Consider the following 21,268-nt stretch of genomic DNA (forward strand, 5'->3'; position numbering starts at 1 on the left):
CTTCAGGAGTCGTTGACACTGCGGTACGTGACGTCATCAACGGCTCTCAAGGACAATATGGTCATTGTCACTCGTCTTGTTCCACGTCCCACGGCTCGACGCGTCACATGAGGCAGGTAAGAATGAAATTCGTCAAGTTCCTACTGTGGGATCCGTAAATTACATCACGTCCACTCTGCTACCCGAGTCTGCTCATGGCTGATTTGTCAAGATCTTTAAGAAAAGGAGGGTTCAACTACCTGGATTCCATAGCCTCAGAAACTTTGGTTCCCCAGTGATTTGAGCAGAAGTTCGTCTCTTTCTGTTTTACCAAAAATGCGAACAGTCACCTTTTGTTTTGCTGTTCTGACTTTCGACAGGCATCGAAAGGTCCTTCAAGGATCAACTGAAGCCTAGATTACTTTAAGAGAATGTAATGCAGTGTAGTGTTAGACGTTTAAGGACGTTTCAAAAGTGATTGCTATCTGAATTGAATTATTATAAGTTTGTGACCTCAAAAATTCGTATTTCGTGTCTACAGGCCATAATATCTAGAGTTCAATATGATTTACCTCAATGTCAAATTTCATACTACTTAAAATTAATTTGTTACAGCTCTGTAATTGAAACTAACTCCATGCTGTTAATCATTCAGAAAGTCAATAAATCCCTTGTTTGTTTATGAAAAACGTCACTGGTGCGTATATTCAACCAGATTAATCCAATTGACATCCTAGCATCCCGTCTCAGTTAGATCCATTTTAATATTATCTTCCATCATTATTTAAGTCTTCGAGTGGTCTCATCCCTCAAGGCTTCCCAAAGGAAATTTTATCACTTTCCTCGTCTGTCGTATGAGCGCTACCCATCTCATTCTTCTTTAATTGGTCATCTTTAGACTTAGGATATGCGGTGAAGAGTACAAATTATGCATCTCCTGTTCACGCAGTTTTTTTCCAGTTTCCTCGCTCTTAGCTCTCAAAGATCCAAATATTTTCCTTAACATCCTGTTCTCAAGCACACCCAATACGTGTTCTTCCTTTAACGTGAAAGAACATGTTTCACGTCCACAGAAAAAAAATTGTTTATTTAACGACGCTTTCCGTATCTAGACTAGCGTCGGATAACAGTGAGAAATAAATTAGAGAGGTCGTGGCCTTGATTAAAGCACTATCCTGGCATTAGCAGAGGAAAATCATTAAAACTTCAGTCAAGCTAGCCGGTCTCCAGGCCAAGATTTGAACCTAGGACCTCCTTAATACGAAGCAGGAGATCTGACCATTCAACTACGACGTTCGGTTACATGTATAATATTACTAAAATTAATGTTTGGTATAAGTTTATTTTTATAACGAACGTGACGACAAAAGATTCTAAACTGTATGGTAGCAAGCATTCCCCGAATTTACTAATGCCTTTATTAATGCAGTTTTGATTTCTTTATAATAATTTGAACGTTGTCGCATTTTATAAAAAATCTATTAACTACTTTTATGTTATGATTTTATCTTGTAGTCTGGTGACAAGATTTGAACAAGGCCTATACTTAATTCTGTGCGTTAACCCCTAGTCCAACTTCTTTACTAGAATTATAAAAGGGTTTTGTGTTTCTTTTTAAAAGACGCGTGAATTGGAAACCAGATAATGCGAGACGGGACAATATTTTCTACCACCGAGGAATACTGATATAAAAAGGGGCAAACAACCTCAAAAATATATATATATATATATATATATATATATTTGTATTAAAGTACAGAATAGGAGAGTGAAATCATCCTTCCGTCTATGCCTAGATCTAGTAAGTTTTCACATCCATTCATTTCTTGATTATCTGCCCCCATGCATTCTACAGTACCCAGGACCAAAGATAGCGCTTCGCCTACGTCATTAGACTGCGGGTAGAAGGAAAACATGTAAACCAAATACATTTCCAACACATTAAATGAGACGACGAGAAAAAAATACAACCGCCGGAAAGAATGTTTGTGGTATTGACAGTACAGAATTTTCCCCCAAAAAATGTATACGTGCATTCAATAAATTAAATAAAGACTTTTAATAAACTAAACCATTACATACGTCAGCATTGGTACTCAGAGAATTAGCGAATCTGGTGTAGGTGTTAAAAATTACCATCATCAGCTATGAGGCGTAGTTGGCAAGAGGACATAAAAGTTGCTGTTAGAACTAATGACCGTTCAATTTCTTTTCGGGGCTTTTATCGTTTTAAGAAGTTGACTGTCTTCTGGGTTGTAGTGCCATGTAGTCTGGTAAAAGTTTACCAACATTTCAGAGGTGCTTACTGCCTCCACCATCAGTGAAACTAAATTACGTCATTAACCTAAATATATACCGAGGTTTTCCCAGGCCTTTACTCTGAATTAATAGGTCTGCGCCCAACGCAAACGGCCGCGATGTACGTACGCACAAATTCTTGTGTTAAACAGTAAGGTAAATTATACCCAGTTAAAACAAAATCCAATCTGGAGTGTTTCTACTAAATGGTTATCAAACATAAGGGCACTATATCTACGTATCAACTGAGACAGGCGAGCGACATCTAAGAAAAGTCATCTTCAACGTAACTTGAGTTTGTAGTCAAATATCAGATGCAGATTAGCTCATGGGTTAGCACGCTGGGCTGGTGGTAATGAGATCGAATGCAGCTCCAGTATGACATTCCTTTCATTCTTAGCAATTATAAACATCTAACAACCTGAACTGCATTTTGGATGATACAGAACTATTATCATATGCAAGACGTAATGGTGGAGGCAGACGCGGTACAGTGTTAAAGGAGCGGCTTCTGGCGGAGAAGCATTTGAAACCGCACTCAGTGAAAGTGTAGCTTTCAGGTAAGAATGAGTTAAAACCTGCCTGATATAAAGAAGCTCAACATACTCCATTGCTAGACATTCCATCTGCTGAAGTTCCCGGACAAACACAAGTTTTGCAGTTATGAAGTTTCCGGTAAGTAGATCTACATCTTCAAATTTCGATACTCTATTATTTTTATGAGATATTCAAAATTTTAATCAGAATATGATTTAAAATGTAAATACAAGGCCGATATTAAAACAAACGCATATATATATATAAGGATCGCTGTTTCAAATCCTGTCAGAGGCATTTTTATCTGGCCCAATTTTAATTTCTTGTGTTGTCAGAAGTAGCGGACTTCACCAGCGTGCCTAACACCAATGTAAAAGTTCTTAACAATTGAATATCGGGACAATTCAACGAAATCTTCGCTGACATAAGAGTAAATATTTTAGTAAATCAATAACTCCGTATTGTGATGTAATCCACGGGATCCTTCAGTTTGGACAAATGGCATCTTCTTCATTATTTATTTTAACAATGCTTACAATTCTTTACACTATATAACGTCCAATAATTAACAAACGTCGTGGAGCAGAGACTTTATTGTAAAACTAACAGTATGTTTAACTAGTCAATAAATCCTCTGCCGAAGGTTCATTACCATGTTTACAAGAGTCCGCCACCTACACGTATCGTGAGTCAGATTAATCTAGTGCACAATATCCTAATTTTCCAAAATCCAATTTTAATATTATTATCCCATCTACGTCTAGGTCTTCCAAGTGGTCTACTATCCTCTGAATTTCCAACCGAAATTTTTAAACAACTCATCGGAGATCCTTACGCCTCCGATCATCATTTTTAATTTAACTGAAATAACAGGTTTAATATTTGTTCTTACAGGTCTGTATGGTAACAGTTCTCGCACTGGCAACTTTAGCCACTGCTGAAGACCTACAAGATATTGAAGAAAAGAAACAAGATAAACGTGGGATTGCAGACAGCTATAGGACCAACGAACATGGCAGCGGATTCGAGACGTACGGCCATGGTGTGGAAATCAGCAAACCAGTAGCAATTCCCGTCCTGATTCGAGTGCCTCATCCTGTACCTGTAGCCGTCCCTGTACCTCAGGCCGTACCTGTACACATCCAGGTACCCGTTCATGTTCCTGTGATCAAGCCAGTGGCAGTCCCTGTGGACAGGCCGATACATATCCCTGTAGACAGGCCCGTAGCTGTCCCTGTGGACAGGCCCATACCTGTCCCAGTGGACAGGCCGATAGCTGTACCTGTGGACAGGCTCGTACATGTCCCTGTGGACAGACCCGTACCTGTCCCTGTGGAGAAACCAGTGCCGTACCCTGTGCACGTACCTGTCTACAAACACATACACCATTACCCTAAGACATATTATCGTCATGGTTGGCATCATTGAAACATTCCAGCAGGTAAGTTTCCAAGGTTTATGTTGTTGTTTTTTCAAATTGTTCACTGTCTGACGTGTATTTGATGTACATGACGTTAAGTATATTGACTCTGTTTCTGTCTTAAGAGATTGGTTGTCATACCAACAGATATTTTGTTATGTTTACTTTAAGATCAGTTGTGAGGGTTGTAATCGAGCCTGGGACTCAAACCATAGGGGCTTATAATGGCAATCGATCTCTCGTAAAAACAAGAGTATAGCCTTCTTCTGGAATGTGATGCCCAGACTAGGTATAAATACACCTTAGACAATAGACAATCTCCAACGGCATACGAGTCAGCTAGTCACAGAATTTCAGACAATAATTGATTCAAGGTCTATATTATCATTACAATCAGATAAAAAGCCTGGTCTTTGCTTAATTAAAAATATTAACAGAGTTCCAAAGATATGTTGATATAACGACTATCTTCTGCTGTCATTATTTGGTAATTTTTATCTTTAATTCTTCCTAAAATGTTGTTTCCGAGATTGCTGACCTCTTCTGGCTTAGACAGTTTTAAAGAATCCACTTCTGATGCAATAATGTGATACTCAATACAAGAGCGAAGTTGGGTGACTGATATCATCATCACCATCAAAGGACTTCGGTCGTTCTGCCACCAACTCTCTCTGTATACTGTCAATATATGCCACGTAGAGACAGAAACCACAAACTAAGTTTGCTAAATCATTATTATCATCATCAAGTGTAAGATTCAGGCATTTTGACCTGTTCCGATCGCTGGGTTAGTAGATTCAGCTCTTCGACTACCAACTTCTCTCTTCAGGAATTCGATACGTTGGCATTCTTAAAATATGTTCTAAGTAGCTCCTTGGGTATTATTTTACTTATCTTATAGGCTGAATATATGTAATTGTTTCAATAAAAAAATTTAAGGTTTCTAAATCAGTGTGCAATTTCTGTTGCAGTTCTTCAAGGAATTTTGAAAATTGTCGCTGTTGTTTCCACCTGGCGCTGTTGTGTGAACACTCACTTTGCCTTCAGCACGACAGTAGTCAGATGAGAGTAAAGTGTTGGCCAATAAATCTCCCATTTGAACACTATCACTCATATTAACATTAACTTGGTTGTGAACATCAGTTAATTTTAATTCGTATCCTACAGAGCTTATATAGGCCTATTGTATCCGTCTCAAAACAATGACTGTTGCATTTATGGAATATTCTTCGTTCATTTAAAACTCTGACTAGCGCAGTGTCAAGATTATCTGTGGTCCAAACACACATGAATCAACGAGATTCCTACATAGAAATGGCGCCATCGCCGAAAGACTTATTTAGCGATCTTGCGGTACATCAAATAAACTGTTTTCTCAACATCAACAACATGTGAATCTTTTTTTTATATCTATGAGTTTACCAGAATTGTAAACGACAAAGGGATACGAGAACTGAACACACCGACGGATGAACGAATAAGTTTTATTCTCTTCCCCTTGTCTAAATTGAAGTTCGTGCGCTCCATAACCACTGAGAACTTGAAGTCTGTAATGAATATTAAAAGTGACTAATAAGCTAGCAACTTCCACATTCGTAACCTCTTAACCACATACTTTAAATACAAAATGTTGTATCTACAAGATTTATCATTACAAAATTAATTTTCAGATACTCTTATAGGAAATGCACATAATCAAAAATATAACTTACGTAAAACTTTGTTTTGAGAGATGAATATTTGTGTTAAGTGCACTTGTTACATTTTACCAACACGTTTCATAGCTTAAAATCGCATTCTGTTATGTTCAATATACGCTATAATTAAAGAATATTTCTTCGACTGCGAACAGATGACTATTTACAAGTTTCAGGATATAAACCAATAGGTCATACGTCAGAACTGGTTATAGATATCTTGCACGGTAAAGGAAAAAAACATGTCGATACGTATCGAGTAGTGCCAATAAGCGATTACGATATCTTGCTAGTCGTGACAATAATTCTCTACTCAGTGCATCGGTATAGAACCCAACGCTGTCTGATATCACGTTCGTTGTGAGAACTAATCATAACCAAGCATATCGATTACTGTTCGCAAGGTTATTCGATACTTCGTCTAAGAAGTCGATATGCATGAAACGAACGTAGAAAAATATATTTGTATGACACTTTTTCGTAAAGCATTACAAGTAATTTAAAATACAGACCACAGAAAATACTGACATTTTAAATCAAAGGTACTGGGCGGTGCTGAAACTGCGTTTAAGAAAACAGAAAACGTCCATTTTAACCAGCTCAATGTAAGATCCCTTACCGTCATTCAAAACGAGTTTTGACTGATCACAATGTTACTTTTTTTCGTAATTTACGAATTGTTGTCTTGTTTTATATGTTATCTTTGTAATGAATTATTATAATAAAAGTTTTTTGTGCTTTATTAGTTTCCAGTCGTTTATTTGCAGCTACAGAAACCCAGCAAACCTGAAATGATTCCGCTGATACCCCCCCCCCCAACATTGTTTTCCGCTTCTCCTTATGTACATAGTTGAAATAAACTAGTTAGCTTCACGCTCCGGCCACTTTACACACAGTAAAGATTCTGATATCCATTATAAACATAATTTATTTCCGTATTCAACGGTTATTTTGATAAAAGGCTAAACACACCCTGTGAATTATATTTCAAACACCTTACACAGAATAAATAATTTCTTATCCCTCGTCCGTAACAGTTTAAAAATGAAGAAAAATCTTCAGTAATCGTTTTCGGTGGACTAGTGATACTGTGCTCGCCATTGGACCCAAGGTTCCCGGGTTCAAACCCGGCCGAGTTCGATGGACTCTTAATGGTGATACAAATCCGTAGCACAACTTCAGTTCCTTCGGAGGGTAAGTAAAGCCGGCGGTCCCATGTCGTAGATTAGGCAATGTAAAGAACATTACGAGCATGAACGAGATGTTTCGATCATTTCTCACCCATGTCTCTTCTGATTCCCTATAGATGGCAGACTAATCAGGATTGAATAGAAATTGTGTAGGCAAAGGCCTAAGCTCGGGCTGTAGTGCCATTGGATGGATGGATTCGTTTAAAATTTTGCAATAACGAGTCGTTTTGTGAAAAATAAAACTTTACAAAACCCTCAAAAAAATTATTTAATTAGCAGATGAATTTAATCATACCCAGCATTAGATCCCTGCAGCCTTGAAAGAAATTGATGATGTGCGCAGGGGATTAGAATTTACGCATGTTAGCAACGTTACATATTGTCCACTGTTGGCGAAACCGGTATACTACATTTCGGAAAATGTTTCTGCTGCCGTCTTCATGAGTTTTTATTATGGACCTATTCATACGCACTGCTATTTTGTTACTCTAGATCATATCTTGTTTCGCTACCCATTGTTTTTATTTTGTAAATTATACTCATATTTCTGATATACAGCACACACTCATTGTTCGTGGGGGTTGTGTTCTTAAAAATCGCCACAAATGGCAATATGATGCGTGAAGTTCAACTCTTTTGAAAAAATGAGGTTAGAAGCACAAAAAATACACAAAACATAATACTTCATACATGTAATTAATTATTAATAGTTTAGACCTTTTGGAGAAATGAGGTTAGGAGCACCAAAACATACAAAACATAATACTTAATATGTATAATTAATTATTATAGACATGAAAACATTACTGTTTTTGTTTACTAGGCTGTTGTCAGCATTCCTAGCTGAAAGTTGTCAGGGTGATTTAACATAAGCAAAAACACCAATTCAAAAAATTGTGAAATGTAATAAAATTATGAAGTACACTGAACATGATGCAGTATCTATGTAGTTACTGATACATACTGACAGATATGGGCTGTTGTGTTTTACTTTGTGTGCCAGCACAAGGGCAACAGCAAAAGATTGAGGGACCTACACCACAGTGCACAAATATTAACACAATAAATTTTCTGTGTATAAATAAAATTGTGATGTGTAAACCTATGAATGAAGCAGGTTTGCTACAGTACATATTTTACAAGTAATATTTTTATTTCCTGTCTGTTAGACATGTGAGTGTTTCTTGTATTATTAAAGAAGTCTGATAAGTGATGGTCTAAGGTCAAGTAGCTGAAGTTGTAATATTTAAAAATGTAGGATTAATGTCCCTTTGCATCTTAGCAGTAAAATCATTTTGCATTAAATATGATATATTTAACAGTGTCTGTAGTCAGCATGTTTACTTTGAGAATGAAAATATATTCCATGTCAGATACAATTATCAGAACTGGGAAGCTATATCGCTACGATTCTTACAAATTACACTTATTTAAATTAAACTTACACAAGATTCTGTAACAAGTCTGCCAAAAATTGTATTGCAGAGAATTAAAGAAATATTTCCATCTCTGAATGAGACCTTGGTTAGTGTTGCATGTATGTACAGAAATTAACTTGTACTCTGAATTCACGTGACAAGAATGTGTTTTTTTCATTGGCTATCTTCTGTACTCTATAAGAAGAGAAACACTTTAGAAGGGTTTAGGATATTCATCTTGTGGCTTTCAGTTAGTGTGAAAATGCATAATACAATAATACAGTGAGATTTAGTGGCACCCTGGAGCAACCACCCTTCTAAAGAAATCATGGTGTGTGGATATGCACACCCACATTAAGTAAATTCCTTCTGATGAATGGATTCTGAAGAATCCTTTCTGAAATGTCTCTATAGGATTATACTTTATTGTGAACTGTATGTGTACTAATGATTTCTGTTAGTCTTTAATTCTGTATTAAGACCCATTATGTTAACATTTACTAAATTTTGCATTCATCGCCCTGATGACAGAGGCAGTATGACCTCTGAAACGTCGGTTAACATCGACCAGACTACACAGTGCAACAACCCAGAAGACAGAAATCTTCATCGCCCTGATGACGGAGGCAGTATGACCTCTGAAACGTTGGTAAACATTTACCATACTACATGGCGCAATAACCCAGAAGACAGAAATCTTCATACTCACCGCTGTGAAAACCTCAAATCATACAAATTTTGTAATGTTTTCAACAGTGTCACAATTTGTACATTCTTTCCAGTAAACATCCTTTTCACTACATCAAAGTACTACCTGCCACTGTATTCCTCACTCAGTACCCAAGATATATGAATACTGAAACACTGATGGTGATCTAATAACTTGTAATTTTTCAGTGGTATATCAGCATATGTATTGAAGAATAGGAAATCTTTTCATGTACTTAAAAAACCATTCAGTGACAAAACTGTTGTTAATAACCTGCTGAATGCTGTTTACTCATCGCTGTTAGAATTACAAAAATGAGTCATCAGCCAATGTTCCAAACCATAACCTATACCTCTTAAAAACACTGTTGTTTCCTTGCTAATAAATTTTAACCTTCAGAATTTCTTGACAGCCTCTATTCATTCAGTTACTGATCAAGGCCAAACATTATTGATACTTGTAAATGCTTACTTTGTGTTACATGTTGCTTGTACATACAGATTGTTGAAAGTCTCTTCATGCATACAGTACGAGAGCCCTTATCTGGAAAGCCTGGGAACCAAGGCTTTTAGGATTGTCTTGATTTTGGGTTTTCATCAGTAACTCAACTTTCTGTTTTATACTGAATGACAACTGCTTCCTCTTTTTATTTCTGCATTCCTCAGCTCACTGTCGACTCTTTAGATCAGGGGTCGTCAACCTGGTCCCTACCGCCCACTAGTGGGCGATTCAAGCTTTCATGGTGGGCGGTGTGGGTTTTTGTCCGTTATTACAAATTTTGTTCTTCTTCCATATATCGAATACATTGCTAACAGCTTCGCGAGTTTGACTTTTAAAATATGCTTTTGCAATTTACTTTTGAATTCCATCTCTAAACTTTGAATATATATAATAATTCACCGGACACTTCTCGAAGTATACTCGTGGACGAGGGAGCAATGAATGAGCTCCGTAACCAAAGACACGAGTTTAGTGTGCATAACGACGGCGGGGTTTACCACCGGCCATCACTCAGTCTTCGAGCTGTACCTCTTTCATGGTGGTGGGCAGTAAGGAAATGTTACCATCAACAAAGATACAAAAGTGGGCGGTAGGTATAATAAGGTTGACGACCCCTGCTTTAGATGTTTCAAAGGGTAAGACTAGTAAGTACTATTTAAAAACTGAACTGATAAATCCTGCAGTATTTCCTAAGCACTAACCAAATAAGCACATGCTGCCTTCTACTAGCAGTTAAAAGACTGTCAACAGTAGTACTGGTGTTAAGTCAAATAGCCACAAGTAACAAGTTTTAAACGTGACAAGCACAGTAAATTCCCTAAAATTACTGAGGAGGAATACGGATTTTAGACCCTTTCAGATTTTGGGATGCCAGATATAAGGTCTGAGACTGAATTTATGATGTGGACACATTTTATTTACAGTTCTGTAGCAATAGCAAAAGAAATTTGCACTCTTTCTACAACTGTTTTCTGTATTAAGAATAAAGCAACATTGGGCAGCCTTTTCCACTGCTTATCATGTGTAATATAAATTTCAAGACCTTACTCTTGTGATTGCATGAGAGAACAGAATGTTTAGTTTCTTTGGTCCCTTCAGGGAAGTACTGAGAGATAGTATTCAGTGATATACTACAGGGCCTGAAAATTGAAACATTTAAGTAAAAGTTTAATTATTTCATTTTGAACTTCTCTTCCAGGGATTTTAGATCTGCTGTCACTGAGGCATCGATTTGATGCGAATTAAACCCAGCCTGATGAAAAAATGAACTTTCTTTCAAAAATAGCAGAAACTGAATGAACAAATAAATTTACATCCTGCTACTGAATAAAGAAATATAATCACTGCCAAGTAAAGGTTCAGACCTGGTTCAGAGTAAAAACTAACTTAATAGAATAAAATAGCATTAAAGGTTTTAGTACCGTATCAGATTGGAAACCCAGGTTTGAGTTCAAGGTCTTACAGTTATAAACTAATATGGGGGGGGGGGGGGGGGGGGGGGCTATCACTTGCACCATTTATAGCATGCCATCAACTAAATTTTGGTTATGTATTGGTATTTGGTAAAACACACAATTCTTATAATGTAATGAACAGACATCACTTCTTGCTTTCAAACTCTTGTTGTTGTTGTTATGTTTATCCAAATATATTTATCTTTTCTTTCACAAATTCCTCTGAATGAATATCAACTTATGCAATTTGAGGGGCATCCATTTCCCTGTGGTGTGTATGTAATAAATCATTCACTCCTTTGAATGATCTGAAGAAACATTAATGCACACACACAATGGAGTGGATCCATATTCCTGGGATGTGTGTAATAAATTGTTTTGTCATATGAAACTCTGAAGGAACATCAACACACACATGTCCTGGAAAGCGTCCATATTCCTGTGATGAGTGTAATGAATCATTTGATAGAAGCAGTCATCTGAAGACATATCAACAAATACGTAGTGGAGACAGTCCACATTACTGTTTTGTGTGTAATAAATCATTTAGTAATGAGTTTTATCTGAAAGTACATGAACACATACACAGTGGAGAACATCCTTATGTTTGTCATGTGTTTTAAATAATTTGGCTATATGAATGATCTGTAAAAACATAATGGCATACACAGTTCACGGCATTCCTAATCCTATCACATATGAAATATTTGTCTACTCAGATTCTGAATAAATGTCAACACATGCATTTCTGTCATGTGTAAGAATATGTTCTGAGGTTAGAGTAATGTATTACCAGATGGCCAAAAAAGGAAGATATATTGAAAAAAGGAATAGGCTGAAGGATTTTAATCAAAACTGTGTAATTTGTGTTAAACATACACATGTGTGTAACAGATTCATTAAGTTCATTTGTTACAAAGAAATATATTTTGGAATTTTTAAACACTTATTATTTATTATGTAATATTATAATCACTGCTGAACCATTGTTGTGTATTACAGCTTAAACTCATCTTTTTCAGTGGTTAACAGCTCATTGGTTGTTACCTTGCGATATGAGAGGCCACACATTAATAGCTGGTGTACAGATAAATGGGCAAACCATTTCAGTCACTGGAGTTATGTCTACAAACAGAAAATTGAAAATGTGTGGCCTCTCTTATTGCAAGGTAACATCTGATAAGTCTTTGACCAATGACAAAGACAGGTTCAAGACTGAATTGAAGAGATCAGGTTCCTATTCAAAATATTTACCAGTAAAATTGTGACTGAATGACAAATAACATATATATTTCTAACACTGATTTGTAAATATTTTTCTGTGTAATCAATCACAAGGAGCCAGCATAGCTCAGTCAGTATAGTGACTGGCTATGGATTGGACAACTAGTATTTGATCCCTGACAGGGCCAGAGGATTTTTCTTCTAGCCTCTGCATGCAGACTGGCTCTGAGGCCCACCCAGTCCCTTGTCCAATGGGTACTGAGTTCTTTTCCTGGGGGCATGACCATTCACCTGCATCTGGTGAGTTCGGCACTTGGACATTCAAATAACATTGATATCTTATTCTCTGGTTACTGTGTGTAGTCGTCTGTATAGATTGTTCCCGACTATAAATTTCTGAACAGTAGAAAACAGGGATGCAGTAATTATAATTGAATCAATTGTTAATTAGTGGCACTGATGTTAAGTTCAGTGTGTGATGGAGGATGTGTGTACCTGGGAGGGGGAATGCTCAACACTCCCATCCATAAAATATCAAATAATAAATATGGCGGATTTCCTTCTAACTTCATCGTTGTAGCTTGTACCCTGTTACTACATCTGGGAACAGTCGTCTGACTGTCGTCACATAATATCATGCTCACATGTCTCTGTCCCACAGAACAAAACATTTGATGTGAGTTCCTGAGATGATTGTCCATTAAATGGAAATGTGTGAGTATACCATTTATGTCAACAATGCAGTTACTTTGCAATTTAAGTGCCAAAATGTATCATTTGTTCATTGATTTTTAAATTATCACCAAGAAGTGCCAAGAGCAGTCTCTCATGCTGGTTCATTAACCAAAATTTTTAAATAAGTTAACCAAGGGCTGAAACTTGAAAATTACATCTTTCGAACATGTCATATTATCTTAAATATTGATTATGCATTCTCTTCATGTTGTGCATGAAATGAATATATTCAATGTCTGTCTGTTTGTCCATCAGTCCACATGATGGAAGTCGGGAACTGCTAAACAGATTTGGATCAAATTTGGTATGGACATATGCCATTGGGATTAGTCTTTCAAAATCATACTTCTTTAACACCAGCACCATTTACATTATAGCTATTGGGGCCATACAGTGATGTAGCATAATAGATTAAAAATATGTAACTTTTGTATAGTATTGTTATAATGTAAAATAAATTAAACAAATTTATCTCGCTCAGATTCAGTCCCATCACCACATGCATACGAGCCCCAGTATCCTATCACACAGCTGTCATCATGCTATACTGTTATTGATTTAAATTAGCTAATTGTACATGATATGTGTTGTTCAAAATTAAAATTATTTAAGTAAGCTAATTATTAATAAGTAGGATTTAAGGTTCTCATGGTGGTGAGTATGAGGATGGCCGTCTTGTTACCTCCATGGTACACACAGCAAGGACCTCGGAAACATTGGTCAATATCTACAGGCTACATGGTGCTATGTCCATAAGACATATCTAATTATTAATTGTACTTTAAAAACTAACAGGTTAAGAGACATTTCATCATGCATACATTGCATTTATTGTTCAGTCTGTATGTTATATAAACTCAAGGCCCTCTGAATTTATGCTGTTCTCTCAGCAATAACTTTCTGAAAAACTAAATAAGTAAAGAAGGAAAAAAAACAATGTTTAGAACTTCTATCCATGCATTTTAGTGATAATAGTATACACATGTACATTAAATTGCAGTTCACTTATTATTTTTGTGAACAGGAAGTAAGATGGTAGAAGAAGCCACGGAGATGTGAGATTGTAAGACTCATCAAGTACATTTTTGTCTTTGTCCTCATGACTCTCATTTTGAGTACCACCTTCTTATATTCACTGCCATGTCAAAATAAAATTTTAACCGATGTTCTGATTTTATAGAAACACTTGGTGACTGACAAACTATCATGGCAACCTAATTTTGTGTTACAACCTAGAAGTTAAGACCCACTGCCTTTAAGTATATTAATTTTATTCTCACCTATCCTGACATATAACATCATTTAACATTTTCTCAATATAATGTAACACTGTAATTCATTTAAAGTATGATATTCTAATCTGGGATGCTAGAATTCAGTATAAAGAAATATTCTAACCTGTCCTAAACGTCTAGGCAACTCGCTGGTAGTGGCTACCCTATTCAAAGACTACATAAATTTATAATAAGGGGCAATTCTTATGAAGCATATTCTGAACAATAAATGCATCGATGTTAGTATATCAAGAGGCTTACTTGATTAGATTGCTCTGCTTACCTGATCGGAGGAATAACAAATATTTTGAATTTCTCTTCAGTGTTGCACAAAGTTTGGGTGTTAGAAGCTAGAGTGTCACTGAAAGTTGTAGAATATATAGCACTACTGGCTGGAATATGGTTTACACTGCACTTTGTAGCAAATTACTGAATGATTTTTGAGGAACACGTTTATTCCTACAATCGCCCACAAACACTTACACCCAAAAATTTAATTTTTCACTCACATATACCTCAATAGTTGGTCACTACTTCACTATTTCTCTACGGACCTCAGTATTTCCAAATCAAATAAGAATTACTTCATTGTATTTTCATTGAATATTTTACGAAAGTGTACAATTTCTTTTGTTCGTAATTTATTATTTAACTCGAATATTCAAGAACGTCTGCTGGGGAGGAAAGTACCCAAAAGTGAGAACCTCCAGAAACATGCTTACGGAAATTTTTGAAGGCTCTTTCCGGAAATTACTAACAATGAGTCGCCCTGATAATAGAAGCATCAAGGACCTCAGAAACGTTGGTAAACTTCTACCAGACTACATGGCGCCACAACCTTCAAATTTCACGTACTTCATTAATGAACAATCGATCACTTGTATACGGTATGTCGACTTCAGACTAAAAATGTGTGTATCGACTTTCCGAAGATCGATAAAGATTGCTCTAAAATTACATTAGAAATTCAAATATAACGCATAGTAATTCTCAATTATATGTAATGGCCTGAATTCTAGCTCAGGCGGCGGACAAATGCGAACATGGTAATGGAATCTCGGAACTTATAAAACTGGGGGAATTAACTACTTGACTAATGGAGAAGTAGTAGATAGTACGGCTGTTGTTAATAACGTACGAAGGCTGTAGTAAGTTTCATAGACCTGACAGCATTAAAAGTATGTTAGGTTAGGGTAGGCAATTTATACGCTACGTATTAAATACAGAATATGAAATCATAAAAGTATGTAATTTTAAACCAATGGCTTTGGGAATTAACAGACATACAGAGATCTCACTAAGCATGTATAATTGTTAATAACTTTCAAATGTGTTGTGTCCGCTGAAGACAATCTGAAACAAGATTCTAGGTTGGACAGAGGAGAATGATTATTTAATATCTGATAACTAACTAACTAGATGGCTTACCGAACCCGAATGACTACTAAAAATGAAGGTTCAAATGAAACAACTACGATCAGGTAAGCGGAGTAATCTGGTCAAATCAACATATGCTTGAGCAAGTGCAAGTATTTAAAACATATATATCCTCTTAAGAATTTTGAACACTGCCCGTGTCTCATTTCGTATCTTAAATAACTTAGAAGTATATTATGTTCGTTAATACGTTATTGTACGTCAGTGGTTCTCAACGACTTCAATGTATGATAAAAGTACACTTTTTTAAAAATAATTAATTTATTTAATAAAATTTTGTTTCTAAACAGAAAGACTATAAGAAAAGCTCAAGTAAATGTTTCCAAACTATATAATGGTGCCCCCTGAACTTAGCAGAGACTTCATCGCTCTAGCTTCTTAATTTCATATTTGAATGCAGAACGGTTTTATATTACTAACCAATAACGTATTTAACAAGAACTCGTGGGCCTCGGATTTTACTTCTAGGAGAGGTGAAAATACGATTAAGATGTTTTGGGAAAATATATTTGTTTGTTATTTATATGTAATTCTGTTTCATACGGTTGAAAGTTCAGTGTGTTATCGATGGTTTACCCACCTGTCCTCCAGTAACTGCTCTGTAGTGGGTCTGTTGCGTCAATTTATAAGTAGGCCAAAGTGGAAATGCAGTTATAATAATATTGTCGAATAAAGACATTTAAAGTCACTAAAGAAATATCCATATGCTGTTTTTAATAGTTACTAAATATTTTACTTTATTAAAATATTTATTTATTCTATTTCGTAATGGCAACATTTAACTGCAAGAAGTTTCGCGCATATAACTATAAATTTTATTTCATTACGTATTTTTCTTCTTTGCGCAACAGATTTTCCATTCAGTGCTTAATATTTAATACTATCTCCCCCCCCCCCCCCCCCCCAGCTCCTGACCAACAGCTACGACACCCTCGTTTCAAGCAGGTTATGACCGTATGTGACCCCGAACAGAAAATCAATAGCCTTGAAGTCCGCAGAACACGTCTCAACAATATGATGGAAGCATTCAGCTGAAGTGAAATTATGCAACATTGAGGCCCGTAGTCGAGCTTAATATCATTATTGGTGCCACCGTTTCTTTCCAAATTTAAGGCTTTTTAGTATCTGTGACCTCCACGGAATACGTTTTGGTTGTGTTTTATAACTTAAAAATAAAATCTTCACATGCCGTCGATCCCAGGACAATACAGCAGTCTTATAAACCCCTCGACAGAAGAAAGAGCTTACTTATTATATCGTACTTAGGATACTAGCTGCAAGAACAATGTATACCGGAAATCGAACCCAGGATAAATTTTCATTATGACCTTCATTGCTGTGAAAATAACTTTGGTCTTTATCGCTATTCTTTACCACCAAACTATAGGATCGCCCTAATCATAACAGGATACTTCAGGAGTTCAGTCTAAAATCTCGATGAATAAGCTTGTATAATTTGATTTAAACTGGTTTATTGATTCTCGAGATATAAGCGAACACACACAACTTCGGTTTTATGCAGAAGAAAGGAACTCGAGAATGCATGTTTGAAGGAAGGAGGGAGGACAATAGTTTAGCCTCCATATAGTCACAGTTTGTACAGGACCTCGCTTTGTGCAGCATTTTATGACTGTATTTACCAAGAAGCCGAGAATAGGACAACTGGAGAGCTCTTTTTGGGCAGAGCAATGGACCTGTCGTAAGACAGAACACTTAATAATAATAATAATTTACCAAGGCCAAAGCCTTGCCCTTAGGACCGTCGTTAAATAATCGGCAGCTGAGCTTTGCCAAGACCAAGTGAGTGAGAGAGTGAAGAAAGAGACAGGCCCAGTCTGCGATCGAGCATTCATTATAAGGGGGGCTGTGAATAGCAGACATTGCTCCCAGGCTGCTATTATTAGTAGGAAACCTTTTCAGCCACTGCTCATAGAAGAAAACTTTCCCTTCTTGAAGCAAGAGGGTGACTGGATTCTTTTAAATAAAGGGGCCTGATTTTGCATACTATTTGCACAGCTATTCATCCACAAAATTGTATAGTGATTTGCAGTTCTAACATTCGCGCAACATGCTCGGAAAATTCTAACACCTTTAATTTTCTACTTTGTCAACCAACGTTTTTCCAAACAAATAAAGTTGTTTATCAGCACACTTCAAAACAGTTTAAAAGCACTCAAGGATATATACATAGCCTGACAAATTCTTGTACTGTGACGTGCAGTTTTATGGTCCAGTTAAATTACTTCCTGCCATTGTAAATTCACCAAGAAGAAAACCTCAAAATCTACATTGGTTTTTAAATCAATTTTAAATTTCTATAACTTTCCGCTTTTTTCCAAATTCCATTGAATTTTTGTTCTAATAAAAATTTACCGGATATTACCTCCGCAAGTTCCATTTTGTAAAACTACTGACAAGCACATTGTTTGATATCATGTGGGAGCTAATATAATTGCGACATTATAAGTTTATGAACATGATTATAAACAAGGTAATGCCAGACAGTGAAGGAATTCGTGTTCAGGTGCAACCATGACTCAAGCAGTGAACAAGTTTTATTGTAGAGTACAAAATAATCCAAGGTATGACATTGTGATTTGTACAAAGTGATTAAAGTAGAACGAATTACTTACTGGTAAAAATAATACACCATATAAAAAAGTGATATAGGCATCAATGCCTAAAGCAAGCACAAGGGGCGAATAAGAAAACTCTTGAAACGTACAGAATGTACCGAAGACTTAATAAATTACTCAATGTGGAATAAACCGAACATCACAGTGAAAACAAATGCAAACACCTTTCGGAAAAGCATTGGGGCCCTTAAAAGGGCCGTTTTGTTATATATCACCTAAGCTTTCTTCTCAGTCTTTTTAGGAAGCAGTACCGCTTGAATATTTGGCAACACTCCACCTTGTGCGATAGTAACACCAGACAGAAGTTTATTCAACTCCTCGTCATTACGTATAGCCAATTGGAGGTGCCGAGGAATGATCCTACTCTTTTTGTTATCGCGAGCAGCATTACCAGCCAATTCCAGAACTTCAGCAGCCAAATACTCCATCACAGCTGCCAAATACACAGGTGCACCAGCACCGACACGCTCGGCGTAATTTCCCTTGCGCAACAGCCTGTGTATACGCCCAACTGGGAACTGAAGTCCAGCTCTACTAGATCGTGACTTAGACTTCCCCTTCACTTTACCGCCTTTACCTCGACCAGACATCGTCGTTAATGGAAATCAACACGTACTAACAACCACTCCAAATCAGATACAACCTTCAGTAACGGTTTACCGCGGAATCCCTCGCTTTTCAAGAAATCAATGAAATACTTCCGAGCCAATCAGGGTGGAGGACGAAACCCATTGGTCCGGTATTCACCCAGGGTAGACATCATAAATATGATGAAATTGCTGGTTTCTGAGCTTGGTTAGAAAGTGTTTCTACTGTGTGTAGCATATTAAGTTATATAAATTTGTGATGCCTCCTAAAGCATCTGGGAACGCTGCGAAGAAGGCGGGAAAAGCACAGAAGAATATTTCGAAGATTGATAAGAAGAAGAAACGTAAAAGGAAGGAGAGTTATGCCATTTACATTTACAAAGTGTTGAAGCAAGTGCATCCTGACACAGGGGTAAGCTCGAAAGCTATGAGTATCATGAACAGCTTTGTTAACGATATTTTCGAGCGCATAGCTGCTGAAGCGTCGAGGTTGGCCCATTATAACAAGAGGTCAACAATTACCAGCCGGGAAATCCAGACGGCAGTTCGATTATTATTGCCAGGTGAACTCGCTAAACACGCTGTCAGTGAGGGGACGAAGGCAGTGACTAAGTATACCAGCTCTAAATAAGGTTATTCAACAGCAAAACGGCCCTTTTCAGGGCCTCACATAAATTCCATGGAGTAATCATTTTGTCTCTTAATATTAATATCCTGAATTACCTCATATTGTTAATATCACACTTCTCAGGTGTGGTTGATACTTTCTCATCACTAAATAAGTTTTTAACACGAGGTCAGATCATGAGGAACTCAGGTCAGCTTCCCCATTCTATAAAATCCGTTCACAGTATGAATCGTCCCATTGTGGCTGCACTCTAGTACTCTCGAAAGTGTGTATAGCACTTTGTTTACATGCATGTTCAAAAACATCGAATGTTGCAATTATGAAGCATGGCAAAGTTGTTTCCCAAAATTTCATATTACGAAAGTAATATGCGTTTCAGTTTGTTATAAAACACGGAAATTATAAATTTAAAATTGGTGTGAAAATGGTTTTGATGTTTTCGTCGTAAGGAAATCCGAAGAACCAATATTAGTCTCATTCATATTTTCCTTTTGACTTATTGTGATATCCTTGTTTTAACTACCTTAATATTGGGTGGGTCTTTAATTTATTTTCTAAAGCCTGAAATATCCTCTAGTTTGTTTAAAATTTCTTTAACTTTTTTGCCCTTCCTTTGGAGAGAGAGAAATCTTCCTGGCAAATAAAACGTGATTATTGTGCTGTGTGTTAGATTCTTTTAAACAATTACAGTACCTAACCATTTATTTTCTCCTCATATCAACGGAACGTTGGTATGTTATAAACTGTTAATTCTTGTAAACAAATAATATTGGAAGTTGTACTGTATGGGTGCGAAACTGTTTCTGCCTTTGAGGGTGAATCATAAATTGACGGTCTTTAGGAAATTTGGACCTAAAAGTGAGGAAGCTGAATCATGGAGAATATTGGATAATGATAAACTTCACGGTCTGTCCATTTGAACTAATAATGTTACGGTGATTATATGGGTTTAAACATTTTAAGATTGACAAGAGGACTGCGAAGATATAAGTATACTATGAACATCTCTCAGGTGTATGCGTCCAAGAAAACAAGTATATTATAATAATTCAATAACCGACAACGCTAATTATTACAAAAATTTAAAAGCATTTTTACCTTCGAATGAAGGGGATGCTTATATCACAAACACACAAATTGTGCTCAGATAGAAAGTCAAAAGACAACAAACTCTGGGGGACTGATAAAATTTTGACATCTATATTAGCGACATTCACGTAAACAGTACAAAAACATTGAAACACGTGAGCAAAACAAAAAAAAAACGGTTGTAGAAACCTTAGGTACACAATTCATTATGCGAATTGCCTCCTGTCAGGGCAGTTTTCTGCATGGAGTTACATTGTCAAGTTGGCTACAGAACGCATTTCGACTGATGTATGAAACACGGCCATTATACTTCCTCCTTTGCCATTAAAGACCACGGTGCACATAAGTCTAGGTAGTTTTGATGGGTGTCCTTGTGTTTTAACCAGCCAAAAATTATTTTGATGTGCATGCTCACTAACCTTCTATTAATTTGACTTGTGAAATTTGGAAGTTTC

General features: G+C 36.5%; 3 protein-coding genes across 3 annotated transcripts; 2 read left to right on the plus strand and 1 right to left on the minus strand.

The window, feature by feature from the left end:
• The first annotated feature begins 2,701 nt into the window (after nt 1–2,701).
• On the plus strand, nt 2,702–6,676 carry LOC110833243 (uncharacterized). Its single transcript, XM_022071043.2, has 3 exons — nt 2,702–2,952; nt 3,709–4,255; nt 5,206–6,676. The coding sequence occupies exons 1-2, from the start codon at nt 2,941–2,943 to the stop codon at nt 4,240–4,242; spliced, it is 546 nt and encodes a 181-aa protein (XP_021926735.1). The 5' UTR covers nt 2,702–2,940; the 3' UTR covers nt 4,243–4,255; nt 5,206–6,676.
• Nucleotides 6,677–18,695: 12,019 nt separating this feature from the next.
• Nucleotides 18,696–19,172, minus strand: LOC110833066 (histone H2A). The gene has a single exon (XM_022070684.2). It carries the CDS (start codon nt 19,097–19,099, stop codon nt 18,725–18,727), a length of 375 nt encoding a protein of 124 aa, XP_021926376.1. The 5' UTR covers nt 19,100–19,172; the 3' UTR covers nt 18,696–18,724.
• A 125-nt stretch (nt 19,173–19,297) lies between these two features.
• Nucleotides 19,298–19,759, plus strand: LOC147873972 (histone H2B-like). The gene has a single exon (XM_087347865.1). It carries the CDS (start codon nt 19,356–19,358, stop codon nt 19,725–19,727), a length of 372 nt encoding a protein of 123 aa, XP_087203991.1. The 5' UTR covers nt 19,298–19,355; the 3' UTR covers nt 19,728–19,759.
• The last annotated feature ends 1,509 nt before the right edge of the window (nt 19,760–21,268 follow it).

The sequence above is a fragment of the Zootermopsis nevadensis genome, unplaced genomic scaffold (assembly GCF_977971745.1).
Source record: "Zootermopsis nevadensis isolate Lab colony 2312 unplaced genomic scaffold, Znev_1.0 Znev_ptg000012l, whole genome shotgun sequence".
NCBI lineage: Eukaryota > Metazoa > Arthropoda > Insecta > Blattodea > Termopsidae > Zootermopsis > Zootermopsis nevadensis.